The sequence below is a fragment of the Peromyscus maniculatus genome, chromosome 9, assembly GCF_049852395.1.
Source record: "Peromyscus maniculatus bairdii isolate BWxNUB_F1_BW_parent chromosome 9, HU_Pman_BW_mat_3.1, whole genome shotgun sequence".
Lineage (NCBI taxonomy): Eukaryota > Metazoa > Chordata > Mammalia > Rodentia > Cricetidae > Peromyscus > Peromyscus maniculatus.
In genome coordinates this window covers 120,961,846-120,987,160 of record NC_134860.1, presented here as the reverse complement: position 1 = coordinate 120,987,160, position 25,315 = coordinate 120,961,846, and the positions used below count along the sequence as shown (strand labels likewise).

Here is a 25,315-nt window from a genome sequence, read left to right as displayed (position 1 = left end):
AATACTCTAGTTTCTTTAATTAGAACTAAGATGAAGTGTGCAAAAGATAATATGGAGTACTGCCTATGTTCCTGGATATCAATTTATGGGCATCATTTACATTTTTAATTATTTTATTTTATGTATATGTGCATTTTTTTTCCTGCATATAAGTTTGTGCATTGTGTGTGTGTGGTGCCTGTGGAGGCCAGAAGAGAGTTTGGGATCCCTTGGAACAAGTTGTGAGCTGCCATGTGGATGCTGTTTATTGAACTCAGGGCCCTATGCAAGAGCAGCCAGTTTTCCTAACAACTGAGCCACCTCTCCAGCCCTCTGAGATAGATTATTTTTCCTGAGAGTGCCCCTTAGTCACCCATCCATCAAGAACTTTTGTGGTATCTCCTACATGTCAGGTATTGTAGTCTTTTTACTTTTTCCTCCATTCAGCAATTTCTGCTTCTCAAAGCACCGTCTTGTTGGTTAGCCCTCCCATTCGGTACTGGGTGAGGTCATGCTTTTCTTTCTACAGCTCTCAGCACATTCTGGACATGTCTACAGGCAGTGTGTACAGCACTACAGAGAGAACTGGGTGTGTGTCTGCATCCCACCCACCCCAGCCACCCACCCTCACCCTCTGTAGCTTCAATCACTCCTTGGCAGTGAGCTCTGGCTGAGGGAGAGAGAGAAGAACCCTTAAAGCCCCTGGAAATGAGAGGAAAGGGACAGAAATCCTAAGGCACTCAGTTTTGTTCAGTCTCCTGAGACAGTAATAATTATTTTATAACCAACATTTGGCAAGAATAAGCCAATTTTTTAAGAAAACAGTATTGGGAATTAAAGACATAAATAGGGTCCTATTAAGACTGCCTACTTCTGGCTTTGCCTTAGCATTTCATGACACTAGTCTTGCAAACTGATCCTAAGACACTATTTATGGATAAAGAAACTGAGGGCATAGATACTAATTAAGTTTATTCAGAAACTATAAAATAAAAGGATAAAATGTGAAGTATGTATGTATGTATATTTGTATAAAACAAAAATAGCAAATGTTTCAAAGTAATAAAATGTAAATATAGTTTTTCCCTTCCACAGTCACATGGCTTTCATTTGGATTATCAGTCAAAAATAAAGTGGAAAACTCTAGAAATAAGCAATTTTTAAATTACAACTTCTTTTTACTCCTCTGCCGTTCTGAGTAACATGATGAGCTTTCTTGCTGCCCTGCACCATCCTGCCTGGGGCATGACTGTTCTTTTTGTCTGGTATCTCCATGCTGTAAATGCCACCTGCCCATCAGTCACTTCATAGATGTCTCAGCTGGTTATCAGGCTGGTGATCGCAGTATCACTGTGCTTATCATATTTACTATTAGCCCCAAACCATAAGGGTCATGCATGATACAAAGGAGGCACTGGGGCGTAAAGCAGAGAAGCAGGTGGAATTTGGGACTGTGGCAACATGACTGAGGTGCATGTAGAAGAAACAGACTATCTGTGGGGTTTTGTATATCAAGAATCTACTAGGTTATATAACATTTTCATGTTTTTATTTGCATTAAATTATAAAAAGTTCAGGCGGTTGGCTCAGTGAGTAAGAATGCTGGCTTGTAGCCAGGTGGTGGTGGTGCACACTTTCAATCCCAGCACTTGGGAGGCAGAGCCAGGTGGATCTCTGTGAGTTCAAGACCAGCCTGGTCTACAGAGAGAGATCCAGGACAGGCACCAAAGCTACACAGAGAAACCCTGTCTCGAAAAAAAATAATAATGCTTGCTTGCAAACATGAAGACATAAGTTCAAATCCTCAGCACCCATATAACTATCCAGTCATGGCTGTGCATGCTCATAATCCAAGTATTGGAGATATAGAGACAGGCATATCCCAAGAGCTCACTGGTCAAATAGTATAGCCCAAGTGAGCATCTACTGTTTAGTGAAAGACCTTATCTCAAGGCAATAAAGCAAACAGTGATAGAGGAAGTCACCAGCACACTTACATGTATGCAGCACACATACATATGCACCCACATTCACCACACACACACACACACACACATACACACACACACACACACACACACACAAATAAAGTTACATCATTACCTTGTAATATATATGTTTCTAAGGTAGTAGCTGGGTTACAAAATTTGAACTCCAATAAATAGTTTGGAGGTTATATATTTTATTTGTTGAATTTCAATAGGTCCACCAAACACATGGATTTCCCATGAGTTGATTTTTTGTTTGTTTGTGACACATTTGTAAGATAAAGACACTGAAGGTTTCTTTTCAATCTACAATGAGACATTAGTTGTCCATGCATTTACTTTTATCTATCTGTAAGAACATTTTTGTAAATAATGCAGAAATGGGAAAACCTAACCTGTGACTGCTGTTTAAAAATGATATCCTTCTACCCAGGATGGGGCTGAATTAAATAGTGGGGTACTCTCTCCAATAAAAAGGCAACTTCTCCTCATCTCAGCAAGAGCCCATCACCAGGGGCTTGCCCATTACTGTTGCCCCCACCTTAGATGATCACACTGTCACCCCAATGCTGTCAGGTAGGAGCCAATACTAGGAAATACCCATTTTCTCTTCTCTTGGCTCTTATCCACTTGTGATTTTACATAATTGCCACTAGAGGACTGTTTTCCCATTGTCTGGCGATGTGGTTACATCACATTAACCAACATCTGATAATACTTTAAAGCATATTACCTTGTGGAGCCCAGAATTTTAGTAAAACCCTTCAACTTCAATGCTCTGCAAAGTCACATTGAAATTCCTTTGGGTGGTAATTATATTTACTACAGATGGTCTCATGTAATCTAACTTTTCTATAATGAGTAAAAAAAAAAAATTGAAGACTCCTAGGCCTCTCTTTCATTACAGAATGTGCGGGCTTTTCCCACACCCTTGTTCTGGAACATTAAGAAAGAAGACATGAAAACAAAGAAAGGAACAGAGGACCCCCTGCTACTGTGTCTATAAACAACCAGTGGTGTTTAAAGGCTAATAAAACTCCAAAGATCGCTCTTATACCCATCATCTTTGGGCCAATTTAAAAATATTTTTGATGGAAGAATGTCAAGAAAAATAGAGACAATTTCTTAAGACACAATTCTCTGCTCCTAGCTCCTAGAAAAGATTATATATGTGGCTGTCATATAAGGAGCAATTGAAATTCCACACCACAAAGGCAATGCAGGGAGGTGGGGGAAAAGAATCAATCTTTCATATGTTTTTTTCAAAGGCTTGGCAAGAAACCAGGGGTAATATTTTTGCAACTGGGAATGTGTGTTTGCTGAGGAATATTCCCACATTTGAGTCATCATCAGGGGTCCTCATCTTGTTTTACTTTCAAAGGTAGAGAGGGCATAACATTAACCCCAACTGGGAAAAGGAAAATGCCTCTCTGTAATTCTCCTCCAGGGAACAAGAATAAAGAGATTACATATGCCTGCATAATGGAGGGTCTCCTCACTCACACAAGACAAAAGACTTCATTATTTTTCACTAGCCAGTGCCTTGTGCCTCTCACTTCCAGAAGCCAGCCAGGGAGACTTGGGCTTTTTGTTGTTGTTTTAATAGTAAGCCACTAGATAGACTTCCTAAGAAAGCCCTTGTTTGCACAATGTTCCACCAGTTTGCACAGAAACTTACACAGCCTTCTCAGACTTTCCATTAGAACAAGATGCAGGGAAGATACAGAGACCTTGACATCTCCACTCTGACTAGTGTTTCCTCAAAGGAGAGACCATGCCTGAAGACCAAAGTGCTTTCTCGGTATGATCAGCTCTGTTTTTTTCCTCTGAGCATCTTGCCAATGGATATTTTCTCCACAAGAGTGTTCTCCTTGTATCCTTCAATGAAGCCAACACACACACAAAGACTAGTGAAAATTTATACTGGCATATTACAGCTTGCCCTTTAAGGATATCTATCCCTCACCTAGAAATACATGCACATTCATTTGTCAGGTTGGGGGTAAATGTCCTGCATGCCTGAGTCCTTCGCTTGTCAACAGAGTCCTGTAAGATGAGATACATGGGGATCCAGTTTCCAGTGATGGACCTACTCTTAGCTTGAGAGAATGAAATGAACTGAGAGCTGTTAGAATCTCAACTCCATATCCGCTTTTATGCTCCTCCACCAATTTGCATAGACAACATAGATAAAAACAAATTTTCTACTTATGAAAAGCAACATCTGAGGTGTTCTTTTTCTTATTACTATATCCATGTCTTATCTACTCTAGGTATGCAGCCTATTCATCTTAAGTGATACAGTATTGTAGCCTATTCATCTTAAGTGATGCAGTATTCCAACTTGAAATAAAGTTAATATTATAACTCCATCAAAAGTGCCTATAACGGCATTCTATTTTACTTGTGACTTTCATTCATCACAAGTGTGGATGGGTCAAACAAGTTAAAATATTTGATCTTTGAAGCATTTCAAGGTTCATTCATCAAGTATTTATGGAGCACTTTCTTTGTTCAAGAACTGAAAAACAGTACTCAACAGCTTTAAATACAACCATGTTCTCTTGGAGCTTTGAGAATCTAGTCTATGTGTAAAGCTGAATGACCAAAGAGAATGGCATGAAAGAATGGAATTTCCTTCTGGTAAAAGAAGAGATCAGAAATGGTAAGATTAGGAGAAGGCCAACAAGACTTTGGAAGTCACACTGAGGTTCTGAGTTAATCTTTCTCTGAAGAACAACAGTAAGCTGAAGGGTTTACAGCAGTGGGAATAACTGTCAGATACCAGTTCACCGCATAACAGATAATTCCAAACTTGGAGATTTGGACACTATATTTTATGTCTTACATTTTTGGTGAAAAATCTGGGCATAGCACATAGCTGATTCCCTAGCCTTATGCCTCTGACAACCCTGCATGTACTTGGACTGATGGAGCATTCTCTTCCAGGGTCATTAGCATGATTACACATCCTCACAAGGTGCTAGATAAATTGAGATTCTTCCAGAGCCGTTAGGTGATGGTTTATCTTGATTTATTGTCAACTCGATGAGACTTAGAATCACTTAGAAAGCAACCTTTTGGTTGTATCTGTAAGGAAAAATTTTAGAATTTTAGAGAGCATTAACAAAAGTGGGAAGATCCACCCTGACTGGGGGTATTACTCACCATGGGCCAGGAACTAAAACTAAACAAAAAGATAGAAGGAGAGAAGGACAACATCCTTCATTTTTCCACACCCAATTGACAAAAACATGTTTCCCCCCATTATTACTGCTCTCCAAAATAGCAAGACCCTTTACATGGCCAACAAATGTGGCACAGTTTAAGCCTGAATCTGTTTGATGTATAAAGAAACATGCTAACATGGCATGTTTTCAGCCTGTTTCTTTAGTCAAGTGGTCCCAGAGCCAAAGTGTTGTTCCTCATGTTTTCTTTCCAACCCTGTGTTCCTACTCCATCTCCTGCTCCAGACTCATCTCCTATCTGAGGGTCTTCCTTCATTTATTAATTTGGCTTGTATTCTTATTGTAAAGTGGAATTAGAAGTTTCTACATTCTTTTAGATGAATTATTGTATGTACAAAAAATTGTTTCATCTATATCCCTACCTGTTTCCTATGAGACAATGTTGAAAGATAAATAGACTTTAAAAGCCACAGAAGAGCATGCCTTGAAGAGAGTTTCACTTTTTAGTTTTAATAGAATCCTGCCATTATACTTGGGTGGAAGAATATTTCTTCAGAAACCTTCAAACACACTTCCTGTAATCTCCCCCAACTAGTGTCTTGACTGAAATGCGTATTTTACAGTTTGCTAAAAGAATATTAGCTCTTGACTTTCAGCTTAGAAAGACTGTCTTTTACCTATTGTTTTTTATTTCAAATGTTATAGGCTTGCCCAATGAAAGGAATGTGATGTCAGAGCATTTAATCAACAATAGACTAAACAAGAGTGATGCTGGAGAGGCATTAATTTTAATTTTACACAGGTGTAGAGAAGGCACAGTCAGGGAGAGCAACCAGAAAGAGAATTAGGGACAACAATACACAGACAATGAAGTGCTGAAGGTGACCTCTCAACACAGGGAGGTGGGGTCTATGAGCTTGGTTTCATTGTGCTCAGATTATGTGGGAGCCTTGGAGTCAGGAAGAAGGTGAGCAAGAGCTCTACTCAGGGAACAGGAAGTTTCAGGTGGAGACTTAACACTGAAGAGCCAGAAGCCAACCAGGCCTGTGCTGGGCTCCAAATGATCTCTTGACTTCCTGTGTTATAAGTTAAGCTGCTTGTTAATAAAAAACTCATAGTTACTGGGCATTTAATTATTACTTAATAAATATTGCTGTGAATATGAGAAAAAAATTATGGAAAGAAAATTAAAGCAAATGTTTGGCTACTCTAACCCATTTGAGCAAAGGTTTTCTGACTACAATATGGAACTGAAAACCAACACCCATGCTCAGTGTATGAATCATCCAGAGACCATAATTTCCATGTGTGATGAAACTTCAGCCTCCTCTTGTATAATTTTCTGAATTTCTTAGATCCAAAGAGAAAAACATTAGTCAAAAGACAAAAAGGAAGTAGGAGTCTAACTTTCTCCTCACTCTTTTGGCCATATTGTTGGGGAAAGAGAGAAAAGGGAGCCATAATGAAAGGGCACCAGGGACCCATGGAGACTTGGCTGCTCTGTTCAGTCAGGGAGGGCACAGAATGCTTTACAGAGGCCACCAGGGCCTGGAGTCAATAGGCACAGTAGTAACACACATCCTAGCAAGTATGTCAACCATTTTCAGCCTGGATTATTGAACATATAACCCCGTAATATTTACAATATTAAGCCTGAGACTATTGCTTTCTTCTGTTTCCACTATAGGAAGGGCCCTCACATTCAAACATACATGTTCTAATTAGATTGGATGTGTTTTATATTTAAGACCCATAGGTCTCAATGACTTAGGGGATGAGTATTATAATAAAAGAGTAAAAGTTACGACAGTGGCTGAAAGTTAAATCCTAGTGGTTTACACAGATTGATGGGGGTCTAGACATCTAAAGGACAATAACACTCCAAATAGGCATTCTCAAAATGACTTTATGTTTTTCAGTCCATTTTCTAAAAACCCATCCTAGACACTGGAGACTTTGCTTGGCTTTTGTTAGCTGAGCTGAACCTAGAAACACATCTTTTTGTGTAGTATCATTGTAGTCCTAGAAATGAGTACAATTTCCCTCTACCAGTAAACAGATCCTCCTATGTGGTAAAATGTCGGTGTATCCCCAAAGTGGTCCCTGCTCCTTACTAAAGTAACAGCAGGAATCTTTGGATGTTTTCTCTGGTAATGCATTTATATTCATTGGATTTGTAACACTTTTTTCAAGAATATATACTATGATTATCTTTCTCTGTGTCAAAAGCACTTTTATTATATGTATGTGGTTGTGTGTATGTGCATTTTGAGGTATGGGTGAATAAGTAAGTACAGATGCATGTGTATATGTGTGCACCTGCATGTAGGAGACTCCATGTCTCTATTTTCTGAGACCTGGAATGAGAGTTGAGCTGCCATGCCCACCTGGCTGGCATTTATGTGGGTGTCTGAATTCCCATCCTCCAGTTTACACAGCAATTGCTTTAATCACTCAGCCATCTTGCCAGCCCAATGAAATTCCCCCAAAGGCTCAGGAAGCATTGTAAAAGGGGGGGGGGCAGAATGTAAGAGCCAGAAATAGTATATGTCATGTGCAAAAACAGTATTTTCAGGATATAACAAGGCCATTGTACACATGAACTCACAGCAGCTGGGTAATACATGTGTAAGACATATATAATAGCAAATCAACCATAATCCCAGCATAGATGGGAAAGGGCTTCATGAAGTCCCACCCTACCTGAGATGCTATTGGCAATTGAGGGCTGCTGGGAGAAGGGCAGTAAACTTTGTTCAGAGATGAACCCCCCCCCCAAAAAAAATTGCACATGCTCCAGTAGATGATCCTACACCCATTGTACATATAGGCAGCACTAAGCGGATTCAAACATCTTTTTAAGATGTATGTCATCCATCGAGATCATGATGGGAGGACACGCAGAGATGACCGGCCACACTAGTGAAAGCCCGTGGAGATTCCCATGGAACTAGACTAGGCCCTCTGGATACGGAAGATGGTTGTCTGGCTCAAACTGTTTGGGGGGCACCCAGGCAGGAGGATCGGGATCTGTCCCTGGTCTATGGGCAGGCTTCTGGAGCCCGGTGCCTGTGGTGTGACACCTTGCACAGCCTTGGTGCAGTGGAAAGGGTCTTGGACCTGCCTAGGGTCAGTTTACTGGGCTCTGCTGACTTCCCATAGGGGACTTTGATTTGAGGGATGTGGGGATGTGGGGTGGCTTGGGAAAGAGGGCTGTGGGTTGGAGGAGGGAAGAGGGATAGTATGTGGATAGTATGTGGAGTGAGTAGAAAATTTCTTAATAAAGAAAAATGAAAGAAAAAAAGATGTATGTCATCATTCCAGGGGTCCAGCTTGGAAAAAAAAATATAAACCTTCCCTGAGGGCTCGAAGAGACCTCCATGTTTAAGCTTGAAATCAATATCATGACTGGCCCTGATGCTGATGTGACCCTTATAGGAAGCTTGCTCTGGTTTTGTACTGGGAATTTGAAAGACGAGGACAAGGAGGAGGGGCTGCTTTCTGTTTATCTTTTTGCTTCTTTTGGCTGTGGAACTTCAGCTTTGTGTTTCAGATTCAAAGCCTAAAGGTCATTTTCCTCTATGTTTGTGATTGGCTGTATTTTGCCTTATCATTGGTGTTTCCTTAAAATTAATAAGAGCCACAAGCAGTGATGTATTATTCATCCTGAGTAGCCAAACCATGCATTTATCTAGGGTTTCTTTCTTTTGCAAGAGCTTGCACTCGACAGCGCATGCTGAGTGGATCATTCGAGGGGCAGCCAGCAAAGGAGAGGTCAATCCTTAGTGTGCAGCATCACATCCGCCAGGAGCGCAGGTAAATACTCCAGGAAGATGAACTCCAGAGACATTCAGGAAAGAACTTTACAAGTGTGTCTCAGTACAAAGCCCAGCCCTCTACTCTGGTTGTCAGGCAGGCGTGGTGACGACCTGGTTCTAGCTGCTGGTGGTAACAATAAAGAAATTCCCTAACTGATTCAAAGATTTAAAAATCTTTACTTCAAAGATTCTTTCCTTGGTGATAGCCAAAGTCTCACTTTTAAGATCAGAAAGAACAAAAATCTGAAAATTTGTTAGATGGGATCAAAGACTGGTGGGTAGACCACAAGCTTATGCTTTTCAAAGAAATGAGCCATTTCTGATATATCAGGAAAATTAATCTTTACTCATGATTATTGACTACAAGTCAAAAGTTGTTCTTGAGATGTTTTGACATGACTATGGTTGTTCTAGGTCACTAAGACACGGATCCAACAGCCAGAGGATCAGCAGGGGCAAATCTCTTGAAACTTTAACTCAAGACGTGAGTTCTAATCTATGGCTTGGATTTTGGAAACTTGATTATGAATGTGTATTTAAATGATTGCTTAGACAGTTGTCATGCCTGAGTTTTCTTATCATCTTTAAATATTTTCCTATCAGAGGGAATCAGGAAATTCAGAAAGCAAATTACATGGCCAAGTACTAAAAATAAACCATAACCTGAAAAAATACAGACATCCTATGCAGAGCACATGCCTCAGTTAAAAAGAATAACACAAAATGCAGAGAGCACCTGGCTATGAGTTCCTGGGCCCACCTGATACATCTACAGCTCAGCTCCTGCAGCTAAGGTGCAGGGAAGAGTGCAGAAGGAAAAGCAGAAAGATTGTGAGACGTCTCCTGTGAGACTGTGTCTTCTAGGACAGTGAAACCGCACCAGTGGAATCTCACCAATGAGGTAGCATTAACAAGAGCTGAACACAATACCAGTCGACATGCCATTGTGGGTGGGGGAAATCTCATAAGGCCTCACCCATAGATGAAGAAACTACATGCAATTAATGGCTGCTGAAAGAGGGAGAGTCTATCTTCTCCAGGGATTATGCCCTAACTACTTATCCAGTGCTAAGTGGTCATCCCTAAAACATATACATATACTTAACACTGAATGGGTCCTGTGGGTTGTATTTATATACTCTTGTCTGTTATTCCATGTCTTTTTGTTGTGGGAATTGAGACCATTAATACCAAGAGCTAATAATGAGCAATATTTATTGATTCCTAGTTCTTTTGTTTAAGTGGTTCAGTAGAAATGTACAGTCTATTTAAGAGTTCAGTAAAATCATGGTTTTGGAAATGTGTGTTGGCACACATTCCACAAAGGGACTCCTGTAGCCCAGGTTGATCTAAAACTCACTATGTCACCAAGGATTACCTTGAATTTCTGATCCTCTGACACAGTGTTACGACCATACCGAACTTATACACTTCTGGGGATGGAACCCAGGGCTTTCTGCATGCTAATAAAGATTTCCAGTTACAGTCTCAGTCCCACTTTTTTTCTAAATATAACACTACACATCCCCTAACTTATTTATTCTGATTTAATTTTTTAATCTTTTGTTATAACTTCAGCAGTATGATAAGGCCTAGCACACCATGAAATTTCAATATGAATATGCTAAGCATTTTGTATTTTAGAGGGAAAATTCAGTTGTCAAGATGCTCATGGCCATTAAACAATATGCATATGGCATGATAATTATACATATGTGTGTGTATAAATCAGTATAGCTATCATATATGTTATAGTCTGCATATAGTGTGCATATATAAACAGGAGTGTTGATTTTAATTTAGAAAATAGTCTTTTAGGCCTTCAAAAGTCCTCCACTGTACATATACCTTTTATTTGTAGCACTCAAATACAGTGCGGTACAGAAATGCACAAAGAGAAGACAGTGAAATAAAGATGATCCAGGAGAAGAAGGAGCAAGCAGAGATGAAAAGGTACCATGTGGCTATGTCCCAAGGCTCTCATTTGGGAGTGGATTTTTCTCTGGGTCTATTTCTCATCCCATAAATGTTTCCTTGAAGGAAAGTGCAAGAAGAGGAACTTCGAGAAAACCACCCATACTTCGACAAGCCACTCTTCATTGTGGGGCGGGAGCACAGATTCAGAAACTTCTGCCGCGTGGTGGTCCGAGCACGCTTCAATGCGTAAGTACGGGCCACTTACCACACTTGGACCCGGTATTTGGCCTGAGTCCTGGGAACAGCAGGGAGTTTGTCACAGGAAGAAAAAAAGGACTGTGTAGGCCTAATGGGGTCACAAAATAAACTGTGGGCTAATTAATCATCTTGCTCCTCTTTGCTGAGTGCCTGACCAGGTAGAAAAGGAAGGTTTCAAGCAGGTAGCATTTGTAGGAGGCTCCCATTGATAAGGCGTTTAACAGCCCTGTGTTTTAGCACATTTTTGACAGTTGTGTATGTCAGTGTTGTTAAGTCTCAATTTTCCCTTGAAAGGATTAAACAGAAGGAAAACCAATGACATGATGAAGGATATTGTCCAAGGTCTCTGTCAGACTTAAGCTTTCTGATGAAAACCTTTATTCTAGAACTAAGTGGAAAGAGAATGTTATCTAGTGTTTGTATTACCAGCTGTTATGAGAAGACCCACTAGCCAATGTCTCAACCTCACCAGTGTGGAAGAAATGAGTAAGAACCTCTGGTTGTGTAGCTCTAGGGAGACCTAAGCCAGCTATTATAGTCAACTAATCAACGAAAGGAATTTTTGTCTAGTGTTACTTTAAGTACATATCACAGATATTAAGTCCTGACACAGGACTGGGAAGCTAGCTCAGTATATAAAGTACTTGTAGTCTGAGCCTGAAAACCTACATTTGATACCCAGCATCATGTAAAGCTAAGGATGAAGGCACCAGCCCTTGTAACACCAGCACTAGAGGTGGAGATTGGCTATGTAGCTCCCTGGGGCTCACTGGCTAGCAGTCTTGTTCAGTGAGCCTCAGGTCCCAGCTAAAGGTTCTGTATCAAACTACAAAGTAGATGGCACTTGAAGTTGATCTGTGGCTTTCATCTGCATAAATACAAGTGCATGCCCTGAACCGCACCACACACACACACACACACACACACACACACACACACACACACACACACACACGAGAGTCCTGGGGGGAGTGTAAAACTTTCTAGTCTTTGCTTGTGCCCTCATTCAAGTACTAGGATATTCTTTGTTAACAATTTATATCATATAATATATTACTTGTTGAATGTTCAACTGTTTCTACCAAAAAAAAAATCTATATGTTGAAGTCTTAACCTCCAGTGTCTCATAATGTGGCATTGTTTGGGAACAGGAACTTTAAAGACATAGCTAAATTAAAACAAGGTCCTCAAGATGGTACTAATCCAGCATTTCACTTCCTTCTAAGAAGAGGGAGTTTGGACACAAACCTGCAAAGAGAAAGCCCACGTCAAGATATGTAACCTGAAATACACTCGGCACTGCAAGGAGGGAGGCCTGGAGTGGATCTGTATGCCACAGGACTCAGAAGGACATAACACTACTGACATCTTTAATTTGGACCTCCAGTACTTCATAACCACATAACAAAATAATCCCCCTTGCTTACACCACCTCTGTGTATAATTAAAGCATCTCTGTGAAACCAGCATGAACTGTCCCAGCATCACAGGAGACTGCATCACTGTATATGCTCTCCTGCAATGATTAATATTGGTGGTCAGCTGGGATTCAGAGTCACATGGAAACAAACCTTGGGCATGTCTATGAGATGGTTTCTAGTTTGGTAAATTAATGTAGAGATCCACTCTAACTGTGAGTTGGCATCATTCTGTGGTCTGAAGTCCACATCAGAATTAAAAGGGGAAAGTAAAGAGAGCATTTGCATTCCTCATTCTCTGCTTCTTGCACGTACAATGTGACCAGCTACCCCAAGCTCTTGCTACCATGACCTTCCCTCTGTGATAGACTATACCTTTGAACTGTGAGCCAGAAAGAACCCTTCATGTCTTAAGTTGCTTTGGTCAGTCATTTTTTTCACAGCAATAAGGAAGTAACTAATAGACCTCCCCACCAACCAAGGAAGACACTTAGGTCTGAGGAGGCTGAGGGTTTTACTCAAGGATACCAGCTAATGTGTGACTCCCTCGTGATCATCATTCAATTGTCCCGCTGCTGTTCTAGGAAAGTCTTCACTATTTAAAGCAGGGAATAATAATTTTAAAGCTTCCCTGAGATTTGGCCAAGTGAAGAAAGACAGTGGAAGTTAATCAGTGCTCAAGTGAAGTTTTCATATTGAATTACCCTGTTGGCTGCCTACATGTTAACATCTAATTACTAATTCTCCACTTCATTTAGTATGGTGTAATTCTCCTTTTGTCAGCAACAAAACTGAATGGCCTGATGAAGATTTTGTTGTAATTGGAAACACACATAAAGAGATTACTGGGGCCTCACTGACAACCGCTCACAGGATCCCTAAAACTAAGCCTTAGGAATCCACCTCCAGTGAAACACCATATTAATTCTCCCACAGGACAACAGTGAAGAGGGGAGTGAAGAACTCTCTTTAATTGATGAAGTGTCTAGCTAAATAATTATTAAAAAATCCTCAAACTAGTAACACATGCATCTCAAATTAGTGTCTTTAAACAAAAGCCAAGGTTTAACTGTAATCAGACATTTCCTGTCCCGACTGCCAGGTCCCAAATAACTGTCTCAGAAGCTGAATATGAATTGTAAATGATCAGCCAAAAGCTCAGGTTTATTACTAACTATCTCTTACAACTTAACCCATTTCTATTAATCCAGGTACTGCCCCAAGAATCATGGCTTTTACCTCTATCCCATTTTGTATGTCCAACTCTTTCTCCATCTCACTGGCACCTCCTCTGACTCCACCCTTCTTTATCCCATAATTCTCGGTTTGGTTTTCCCACCTAACTTCATCCTATTCAGCTTTTGGCCAATCATAGTATCAAGTCTTTACAGTGTACAAAAGGGGTTTCCACAGAATTTCCCCCTTTTTGTCTAATTAAAAAGGAAGGTTTTAACTTTAACATAATAAGATTATATATAACAAAATCAGTTATCAAGTAAGAATCACAGTTACAATATCCATTTGTATTTGGCAAAATCAGAGAAAATATTTCATTATCTATCCTATCTTTGTGAGTCCAAATTTACTTTTTATTATAACTAAGAAAAACTATAATTATAACTATTTAGTCTTCAACTCTATTAAAGACCCCAAACGGATAAAATGTTACCTAATGACAGGGACATCAGGCTGTCTTAAGTATTCACCCAAAGTTCTGCTGCAATGTTGGGGCATCCATCTTTGGCCTACAGGTCTAGAATATCTGACAGATTTTTCTGTGAAGCAGGGAATTTTGAAGGACTGTCCTACCTTGTCTTAGAAAAGTTCAGCAATCATCTATTTTTTATCCTGCTCATCCAGTTTGGATAGAGTACTGTCAGCAGCTGAAGCAAGGGCATTTTCTTGCCCTAATGGCTGGCTTATGCCAGAAAGAAGGCAAACTCCATATGGAGTCTTTTCAATGCCCATCAACTTCTCTGAAGTAGATTGGTGGTGCTAGGAGCAGACATATCTCACTGTCATGAAAAGTCTTAGGTTATTAAACATATTAAATGCCATATTCTATAGGTCTTTGAAGTGTTTAAAGACCATCTATTTAAATATATCTGTATGACCTTGAAAACATACCTAACATGACTATAAGTTTGACTATTATAAATGACTATTAATCTGTATTTCTAAATTATACATTACATTTTTAAATGATATGCATAAACATAATGCCTTAAACGAGAGTAGAAATATACATACAGTATAACGAAATTAATTTTAAATTTGTATCAATATACCAAAATCCATACCTGTAAAATATTTAAGACTAGTAGTTGCTTTTTTTGGCTTAAAAGTAGATTCAATAATCTACCCCCACACACACACATTGGGTGCCAGATGAAGCATTATCTAATTAACTTTATCAATAAAAAATTGGGAGCCAAATATTGGGGTAAGAACCTAAAAGATGAGAGAACAGGGAGCAGCCAACAGTTGTTTCCTACTTCTTCCATTCCTCTGTCCAGAAGGCCTGAGATTCTCACTCAGCCCTGCCTTACCACTTCCTGTTCCCCTCTCTACAGTCCTCCAAACCTCTGTGGTCAGCTAGTGGCTAGCTTTGTCCTCTGACTCCAAGAAAGCTTTATTTGTCAGAACATAATCAAAATATCACACATTTCTCCCTATTTGTCTAAATAAAAAGCAAAAGATTTAGCTAACATAGTAAAACCATATACAATAAGTGCAATAACTAATACAAACACAATCAGGCAAGAATTACATTAACATTGTGCAGTCCATTTGCATTTAACAAACTCAGAGTAACTTTGTAATAAGTCATGCCAGAAATCTTTGAATGGAGTCTCAAATCTAAAATCAGGAATTTGAATTCTTTTTTTATTTTTCTTTTATCCAGTGTTCTCTGCCTTCCACAGAGATGAACAGTCAGTATATTTCATAATGGTCATTTTATAGAAGTTATAAAAAGAAGTTCAGATGGAGAGAAGCTTATGATTACTAACATGCTTGTTGTGTTGAAGAATTTTATGTGCTGTTCTCTCTTACAGATCGAAAACAGACCCTGTCACGGGAGCTGTGAAAAACACAAAGTACCACCAACTTTAGTAAGCATGATAAATTCTCTCTTCCCTGTGCATTTGATTTCACATGTGCTCTTTTCTGCTTCATATAAAATTTTAGGTTGGGGAGTTTGCTCAGTGGGTAATGCAAACATGAGGGCCTGAGTTTAAATCCCAGGCACCCTTATGAAAAAACAAGATATGGCCCCGCGTGCTTATAACCACAGACTTGGAGGGCAGATAAAGGTTCAGTGAGAAACCCAGGCTATCGTCTGAAGATTTCCTGTGTCCCAGCCTGCTAGCGGCCAGGACAAATCTCTCCCACTCACGTTTCCCCCACCAGTAAACACACAAAGGCTTATGTTAATTATAACTGCATGGCCATTAGCTCAGGCTTACTACTGACTAGTTCTTACGCTTAAACTCAGCACATTTCTGTTCATCTATATGTCACCACATGTTCCATGACTTTACCTGTGTGCCGTTACATGCTGCTCCCTGGACAGCAGGCTGGCATCTCCTGACTCAGCCTTCCTCATCCCAGAATTCTCCTTGTCTGCTTATCCCACCTATACTTTCTGCCTGGCTACTGGCCAATCAGCATTTTATTAAGCCAGTATACAAAAGCATTATTCCATAGCACCAGGTTAAAGACAAGATGGAAAAGAACCCACTATCTACCTCAGACCTTTACATATGCAGGCATGTGTGCACATACTTCACACACACATGAACACATAAGCATGTAACACAAACACACATCACATACAAACAATATATAGATGAAATATACCATTGAAAACTTTTCAGAAACACCAGTCGTGCTAGAGTCACCTGTAGCAGGAATCTTAGAGGTCTTATTAATAACATCAAACCTAAGGCCAGGTATTGGGGTGAACACTGGAAGATCAGAGAGACAGAACAAGCCACTGCTAACTTCACCTGGCCAACTTCTCAGCTGGTCTTGTTTCCTCAGACTGGAAGCTTCTGTTTCCTCATATCCAAATGGCTCTCAGCTGAACTGTGCTGCTCAAAACCTAAAAACTTAACCAGCTAAAAGCTTCTAGTTTCTGGTCCTCATGCCTTATATACCTTTCTGCTTTCTACCACCACTCCCTGGGATTAAAGGCTCACTTTCTGGGATTAAAGGCATGAGTCACCATGCTTGGCTGTATCCTTGAACACATGAATTTCTGCCTCTGGAATGCTAGGATTAAAGGCATGTGCTACCACTGCCTATCCTAAGTATCTAGTGGCTTTTCTGTTCTCTGACCCCAGATAAGTTTATTAGCATACACAATATTTTGGGGAACACAGTACCACCACAGTCACCACACCCATGGTCTCTGCCTTGCAGACATGGATGGAGCATTTCTATTTCTCAATTATGTTTGTTCTTTGGCAGTGATTTGCTGGGACTGGTCACTTACCTGGACTGGGTCATGATCACCGTAACCATCTGTTCTTGCATTTCCATGATGTTTGAATCCCCCTTCCGGAGAGTCATGCATGCACCCACTTTACAGGTACTGTGGAGAAATCTTAGCTTCCAGCTCAGTAAAAAAATACTACCCTGTTTTTGCTGTTTTGTCACAACCAAAGTGTCATTGCCCATTTCAGATTGCTGAGTATGTGTTTGTGATATTCATGAGCATTGAGCTTAATCTGAAGATTATGGCAGATGGCTTGTTTTTCACTCCAACTGCTGTCATCAGGGACTTTGGTGGTGTCATGGACATATTTATCTATCTTGTAAGTTTTTATTCTTTCCTAAATATAAAACTGGTGGCATCATGGACATATTTATCTATCTTGTAAGTTTTTATTCTTTCCTAAATATGTAAATATAGTTTTCTGCATCCCCTGATAAAAGAGTGGGATGTCTGAGGTCTAGTTGTCATAACTTAATTATTTAATAAATTACAATGACCTACTATATGTAAATAAAGGATATGAACATCAAATCTAAACAAATAATCTATATAAGAGGTATTATAATATCTACAAGTATAGTTAAATATAACAATTGCAGTTTTGTGTGTGGATGCTACATTAGTAAAAATCTAAAGCATCAAACCAATTTACATCCCATAATTCTTACAGCTCTTATAATACAAAAATATTTGTGTCAAATAAATCATGTTAGTAATTATTGAACCTCTTGTTATCAAATTCTGGCTATCATTGGTAGCCATTCAAGTGTTCTGTTCAATTTAATTGGGGAATTATAGAAATGGACTTGGAAAGTTCATAAATTCAATATGAAAAAGGAGAATTTCTTTGAGTGGCAGGTTACATATTGTCAATCACCAATAAAGTAGCAGTGTCCTTGATGAAAGGAGTCCCATCGCGGAATATGAGTGGGACAAAGATCAAAGAGCAGTAAGATAAAACACAAGGTGGAATGTGGGGAGGACCCACTACCCCATACACCAGAAGCCTTTCTCCAGAGCCCTCTGCAAGCATAGGATAAACTCACTGTTTAATGTTGGCAGATGGTGTGTGCACCTATGAGTGTCTATAGCTACAGTTTTCCTGCCTTGCCCACAGTCAGGACAAATCTCTGTCACCCGCCAGTCCCACAGCCGCTCAGATCCAACCAAGTAAACACAGACTTATATTGCATACAAACTGTATGACTGTGGCAGGCTTCTTGCTAACTGTTCTTATAGCTTAAATTAATCCATTTTCATAAATCTATACCTTGCCATGTGGCTCGTGGCTTACCAGCATCTTCACATGCTTCTTGTCATGGCAGTGGCTGGCAGTATCTCCCTCTGTCTTCCTGTTCCTTCCTTTCTCCTCTCTCTTAGTCCCGCCTATACTTCCTGCCTGGCCACTGGCAAATCAGTGTTTTATTTATTGATCAATCAGAGCATTTGACATACAGACCATCCCACAGTAAGTGTCTGTCCCACATATAACTCATGGAGTCTCTGCTCCATGAATGGAAGGAAATGTGCACAGCAGAAGAGACAGCATAAATTCCAGAGATTATCTTTCCATCTAGGTGAGTCTGATATTTCTTTGTTGGATGCCTCAAAATGTGCCTGCTGAATCAGGAGCCCAACTTCTGATGGTTCTTCGGTGCCTAAGACCTCTGCGAATATTCAAATTGGTGCCCCAAATGAGAAAAGTTGTTCGAGAACTTTTCAGTGGCTTCAAGGAAATTTTTTTGGTATGTGGAACTCCCACCTGCTCCTCTGCTTTTTCTTCACGACAATCTAGTCCTGTCATGTCACTGGGGATAAAGGGAGACTTGGAAAGCAAGAGCAAGTCTACATAGTTTTGTTCATTGCCAGAGGATTAGAAAGGAGACAAGGAAACTTAGAAACTTCACCCACTAATGATCTGACTTATTTTATTCTAAGAACACCTGTAGGCACAATGTATGGCAAACCAGAGAGCCAGGATCCACTATTTCATTCCACATTTGACCCCAATTTCTACTCTGGGATTTCCTTTCTCTAAACATTAATGATAACAAAATACAATCCCGTCTACTTCATAAATGTGATTGAGAATTGATGTATTTGGGTTCTGTGTGTCCCATTGAGCATGGAAAACAGAATTTGTCCCTTTATAACTGCTAACAAGATTTTAAAATGCATCATATAGATATACCTTACTTTGAGCATCCTCAATAAACATCATATAACACATACAAATACGATTCAAGGGGAAACGTGATCTTCAGATGGGCACGCATCATATTAGTGTCTTCTAAGAGCAGGGCTGGAGATAAAACAAGAAGTAAAAGGTTCATTGCTCACAGTCTGTTTCAGAACAGTCTTCATCTTCCAGAAGAATATCACAAAATTCTTTTATTATGGATGAGTCCTGCTTGTGTGTAAGGAAAGGGGAATGATGGACAGATGCTTGCTTTCTAGAAACAGTAGTGTTAGCTCAGCTGCAGTTTGAGTTGAGAAGAAAACATCTGACAAGTATGTTGTGATGTCACCAGAGGTTCATAGTTGCTCATGTTTTTAAAGATGTGTTTGTTTAAAAGACTAAGTTTCTTTTGTACAAAGCTGTAACACATGGATTCATGAGAAGGAAAAGACACTGTCACCACACCAGGCAGTTCACATACATGAGTCTTTGGACCACTAATAGGGTTTTGAAGGGAATCTCACTGTGTCTTTCTCCTGAGAAGGCCTTTGTACAACTTTAGATTACTTAAGACATCTGTTTAGATTATCCATCCAGTACAGTTCTGAGGTTGCCACAGAATTAACTTTTACCTCTTTTTTTTCTGCTGAGACAAAAGCAGCAGCCAGCAGAGGGAGCCCAAGATAGCTAATAGAGAGTCATGGTACACAGTGTGCTCCCCACAAGTGCCCTTGCTTAAAGAAAGAAAGGCCACTACCCCTCTAATTTATGCTCAGCTAGAGAAGTGACTCCATTTGGGGAAAATGGATAAAAACAGAATTATTTTAACATTTTCTCTTGTTCTTTTAAATAAAAAGTATTGATTTCAAAAATCATATAAAATGCCTTGTTTCATTCTCTAGCATGGAAGTCGTATGATTTTATTTTAAAAATTTAAAACCTGATGTTAATTTTTTTTCCTTTTCTCATTTCAAGAAGATGAATGAATGACCCATGGTGGAGAAATCAGAAGATATCACTAAAAAGCAAACAAACATGAATTATACATAATATGTTATTTTTAAAAAAGTCTTTTTTAAAAAAAAAATCACTATTTAAACCTAATACTTAACTTTCACCAAGAGATTTACTTTTTCATTAATTTCTTTCAGGTCTCCATTCTGTTGTTGACACTGATGCTTGTTTTTGCAAGCTTTGGGGTTCAACTCTTTGCTGGAAAGCTAGCCAAGTGCAATGATCCCAACATTATCAGAAGGGTAAGACCTTCTCAACTGTCTTGAAATTATAATCAAGGTAGTTTTGCCATTCCTTGTAATATGTGTGTACCAGTGGTCACCAGGCCTCACAAACTCTACGAATTCTATTCGCACAAGTTCCTTTTTTGCTGTAAGCATATAGTACGTCTTTTCCCAGTAGATCTGTGAGATTCTAAACACATCTCAGAGATTCCTCCTCCTTTCTGTCCCAGAACTAACCACCATTTCACTTCTGACAATGAGTGTGCCCACCCAGGATTTACAGTTAAGAGCCTCTGAAACTTTTCTTTAACTTGATCTTTCTCTCTGGTCATGTGAAACTCACTAGCAAATAACACTTACCCCACCCAAGATACAGAGAGACAGAAAGAGAGAGAGATAGAGACAGACAGACAGACAGGCAGAGAGGCAGAGAAAGAGATAGAGACACAGAGAGAAAGGAAAAGAAAGAGGGAGAGAAAGAGACACACCCACACCCCTTTTATTTCTTTTCCATTCTGAGCATCCTATCCATAAGAAAATCAATGTATATATTTTCACTTGTAACTGCCCAGAGGTATCCCCATTATGACAGCCTACAAGGTTCCCAACAAAGATCTGATCATTCATAACCTCACAGCAACATTGTTTTATCTTTCTTCAGTCAGTGCCAATAAGTGAAAATTAACTGTAATAGCCTCCTATCCTGGTAACATTATATAATGTCATGTATGTATTGTATTTTGGAAAAGCTACTCAGTTCTTCAAATATCAAAGGAGTATTTGAGTTCCTTCTGCCTAGTGAATTTACCCTTCATTAAGTCTTCCCAGGTGGTAGATAAGAGCAGGATACCAGCTCTGTCATAAAGGGCTTTGGGCCCATATCATTACAACCTATATTCTCACAGAAACAGCACAGCCTTACCATGCATGAAAGAAAGCTAGGAAATGTAGTCTTGTGTGCTCTAATAGAAAATAAAGGTACATAGTTTGGTTAATGTTAGCTCATCTCTGCTCTGCCTTCCCATGTCCATTTTCTTGAGATTTATTTAATATTACAAGTATATGAATAAAGCAAGTCAAATGTGAATGGCGTACAAACTAACAAAATTATTTTCTCTCTCATCCAAGTAAAATGATGTTTTCATTCCATTAATATATGTGTCTCCCAAAGACCTAGTAAGACTAAATTTGGCATATACATTTTAGCAAATGGACCAATATGGATTCAATATGATAAAATCTCTAAGTTCTGTAGTTATTATCAAGCATAACAGGAATCTTGTCCAGGCAAAATATTATAAAATACACTAATATAAGAGAATTTCAGACATTCCAGAGGGAGAGAGACATTCTAGAACTTCCATTACCCTGAGAAAACACCACAAGGAATATGGTATTGGTACATGGTATTGGTACAAATGTCATGATGTACCATATCAGCAAATGAAGGAATTAATAAAGAGCTCATGCATTCATCCATGGGCTTATGTAAGGATCAAGAGTTATTTTAGCCTCACACTGAACAAAATCCAGAAAGATAATAACAACATTTCAAGTTGAAGCCTTGTAGGAATCCTGGGTGACTTGCTGTATTAATGATGGCCTCAGAGCACCATGGTGTTCTATTATGTACTCATAACCAGCTCAAACCAAAACCTCTGACTTGTGGGGGGATAGAAAGCACTCTTTAGATGAGCAAACATAGCAGAGATGCTTTTGTCCTCTTGATGGAAGCAATGAGGTCTGTGGGAGACTCTAAAGGAAAGCTTCATGATACAGCCATTGTACAGGGCAGCAACATCCAGAAGGAACTGACATCATGAAAAGTGTTCTCTCCTTACATGTTAACTGATTCTAGAGTAAATGGCTGTGGTGGTTTGAATAGGAATGTCCCATATAGACTTATATGTTTGAATGCCTGGTCACGGAGAGTGGCATGGTGAGGAGGTGTGGCCTTGTTGGAGGAAGTGTGGCACTAGGGGGCAGGCTTTGAAGTCTCAGAAGCTCAAGCCATGCCTAGTGTGTCTCACTCTCTTCCTGTTGCCTGATGATACAGAAGTAGAACTCTCAGCTACCTCTTCAGCATTATTTCTGTCTGCATGCCACCATGCTTCCTGTTATGACAATGGGCTTGACCTCTGAACTGAAGCCAGCCCTAACTAAATGTTTTCCTTTATAAGAGTTGCCATGGCTATGGTATCTCTTCACAGCAATAGAAACCCTGACTAAGAAAGAAGTTGGTACCAGGAGTGAGATATTGCTGTGATAGGCCTGACTATGCTTTTGTTTGGAGGAATGTGGACTTTGAGACTTTGCATTAGGAAAGCAGTTGAATGCTTTAAGTGGGGCTTAATGGGTCATCCTAGTAGGAACATGGAAGACAGTGGTGCTGAGTGATTTGAACTATGGGGGTCTGGCTCAAGAGGTTCCAGAGAAGAAGAATGTTAGTGTGTGGCCTAGAGACTATTGTTCTGATATTTTGGTGAAGAATGTAGCTGCTCTCTGCCTTTGTCCAAAAAATATGCCTGAGGCTAAATTAAAGAGTTTGGGATTAATTGCTTTTACAGAGGAGATTTTAAAACAGCCTAGTGTGGACTGTGTTATGTGGTTATTAGTGGCCATGCTTATGCAGATCTACAATGAAAAGGAGCAAGCTAAGAAAGGAAAGTTACAAAGTGTACAATATGAGGAGAAAGTAGTACCAGGAAGTGGAATGGTGCTAAGTTCAGTGTTCAAGGAGATTAAACAGATTAAAGACAATCACTGATGTTAAATGGAATAAAGGGAGTGGTGACCTCAGGAAAGATAAGCTTTCAATTTATGAAAAGGAACTAAAGAAAAGCTTAGAGTCAGGTATTGTGGTACACGCCTTTAATCCCAGCACTTAGGAGGCATAGGCAGGTGGAGCTCTGAGTTTGAAGCCAGCCTGGTCTACAGATCAAGTTTCAGGACAACCAAGCTTAGGCAGTAAAGTAAACCATCAAGAACAGAAAGCTGGTGAAGATGTAATTGAATGAAGGAGCCATGTTCCAAACCCAGCAAGCAGTAGAACTTGGGAGCTTTAGCCACATGGTTCTGGCTTTAGAGTCAAGGAGAGAAGAAAGGGATTGTGGTATTTCCCTCTGTGAGTAAGGAAAGCTGCTGAGGCCAGGCATGTGTCAAGGGTGTCCCTGTATGGAGGCCTAGAGAGGCCACTGTGTGAAGCTGTAAAGGTGAAGCCTGGATTGTCTTGGAGATTCCAAAATGTTAGAGATGCCAGAGCCATGGGATACCTGCTGAGGAGAGCTGCTAATGGGGAGTGGAACCAGCCCAAGAGAGAGAGAGAGAGAGAGAGAGAGAGAGAGAGAGGGGGGTGTTGCAGTCAACAGCGCTGAAAGGAGTTGGGGATCTGAAGAGCACTTTGGCATCACACATGGAGATGCAGAGTTTGGAGTTTGGCCAGCTGGTTTTAGGTCTTGCTTTGGTCCAGTATTTCCTCACTATGCTCTCTTTCCTCCCTTTTGGAACAGCAATGTATATCCTGTGTTATTGTATGTTGTAAGTATATCATGTGCTTTTTCATTTTGATTTTACAGGGGATTACAGTTAAGAGATTGCATGAGTCTCAGAACAGACTTAATTGAACTTTTAAACAACTTTGAGGCTGTTACAGACTATGGGGACTTTTGAAGTTGGACTGAATGTATTCCTGCATTATGTTATGACTACAAGCCTACAACAGTCAGGGGATAGAATGTGGTTGTTTGAATAGGAATAGCCCCCATAGGCTCATGTGTTGTAGTGCTTGGTCATAGGGAGTGGCACTATTAGAAGGCATAGCCTTATTGGAGTTGCTGTGTTCATGGTGTCTCTTCACGGCAATAGAAACCCTAAGACAGTGACCAAATCCAAGAATACCATGTGGGCAAAGGGACCATCAGTTCATCTTGTTAAAAAAATTTGTATTAATTAGCTTTGGTTTTGTTATTGAATTTCTCTCTCTCTCTCTCTCTCTCTCTCTCTCTCTCTCTCTCTCTCCCTCTCTCTCTCTCTCTGTGTGTGTGTGTGTGTGTATGTGTGTGTGTGTGAGAGAGAGAGAGAGAGAGAGAGAGAGAGGGAGAGGGAGAGGGAGAGGGGGAGAGAGAGAGAGAGAGAGAGAGAGAGATGCTGGTAAACATGTGCCATGGCTTCATATGGAGATCAGAGGATACTCTACAGGAGTCAATTTTCTCCTTGCATAGTGAATTGTAGAACTCAGGTCTCCAGGCAAGTGTTTTTATGTATTGGACCCAGAGGTCACTGAATAGTGCCAGGTCAAAACAGGAGCATGAGGCTTGAGATCAGGGCCCCCATATGCAATGGCTTTGTCTAGTCAGTTCTTCCATCCCAATCTGTTTCCTCCTCTAGAGCACTTCTACACAGAGGTATCTATTAAGAAAAGAGAGGGAAAACAAGGAAAGAGATACCATGATAAATAAAGATCCCAGGGGAATAGGAAGAAGCAAAGTGCTAGAGAGATCCCCAGAAATCCAAAGATACCTCCATAATAGACTACTGGCAATGGTCGAGAGACAGCCCGAACTGACCTACTCTGGTGATCAGATGGCCGAACACCCTAACTGTCATGATAGAACTTTCATCCAATGACTGATGGAAGCATTGAAGAGATCCATGGCCAGGCCCCAGGTGGAGTTCCAGGAGTCCAATCGGCAAGAGAGAAGGGGGATTATATGAGCAAGAGATATTGAGACCATGATTGGAAAAAGCACAGGAACAAATAGCCAAACTAGTGGAAACACATGAACTATGAACCAATAGCTGAGGAGCCCCCATGGAACTGGACCAGGCCCTC

General features: G+C 40.1%; 1 protein-coding gene across 3 annotated transcripts in view; it reads left to right on the top strand.

Moving 5' to 3' along the window:
• Positions 1–25,315, top strand: part of Nalcn (sodium leak channel, non-selective) — a 301,887-nt gene that overhangs the window by 241,486 nt on the left and 35,086 nt on the right. For all 3 annotated transcript variants that reach the window (XM_006978781.3, XM_042285329.2, XM_015997513.3), the window contains 9 exons: positions 8,870–8,971; positions 9,388–9,457; positions 10,835–10,926; positions 11,014–11,136; positions 15,623–15,679; positions 17,040–17,160; positions 17,255–17,386; positions 18,645–18,812; positions 20,398–20,502. In XM_006978781.3, coding sequence (XP_006978843.1) covers positions 8,870–8,971; positions 9,388–9,457; positions 10,835–10,926; positions 11,014–11,136; positions 15,623–15,679; positions 17,040–17,160; positions 17,255–17,386; positions 18,645–18,812; positions 20,398–20,502 — 970 coding nt within the window. The remainder of the gene's footprint in view (positions 1–8,869; positions 8,972–9,387; positions 9,458–10,834; positions 10,927–11,013; positions 11,137–15,622; positions 15,680–17,039; positions 17,161–17,254; positions 17,387–18,644; positions 18,813–20,397; positions 20,503–25,315) is intronic.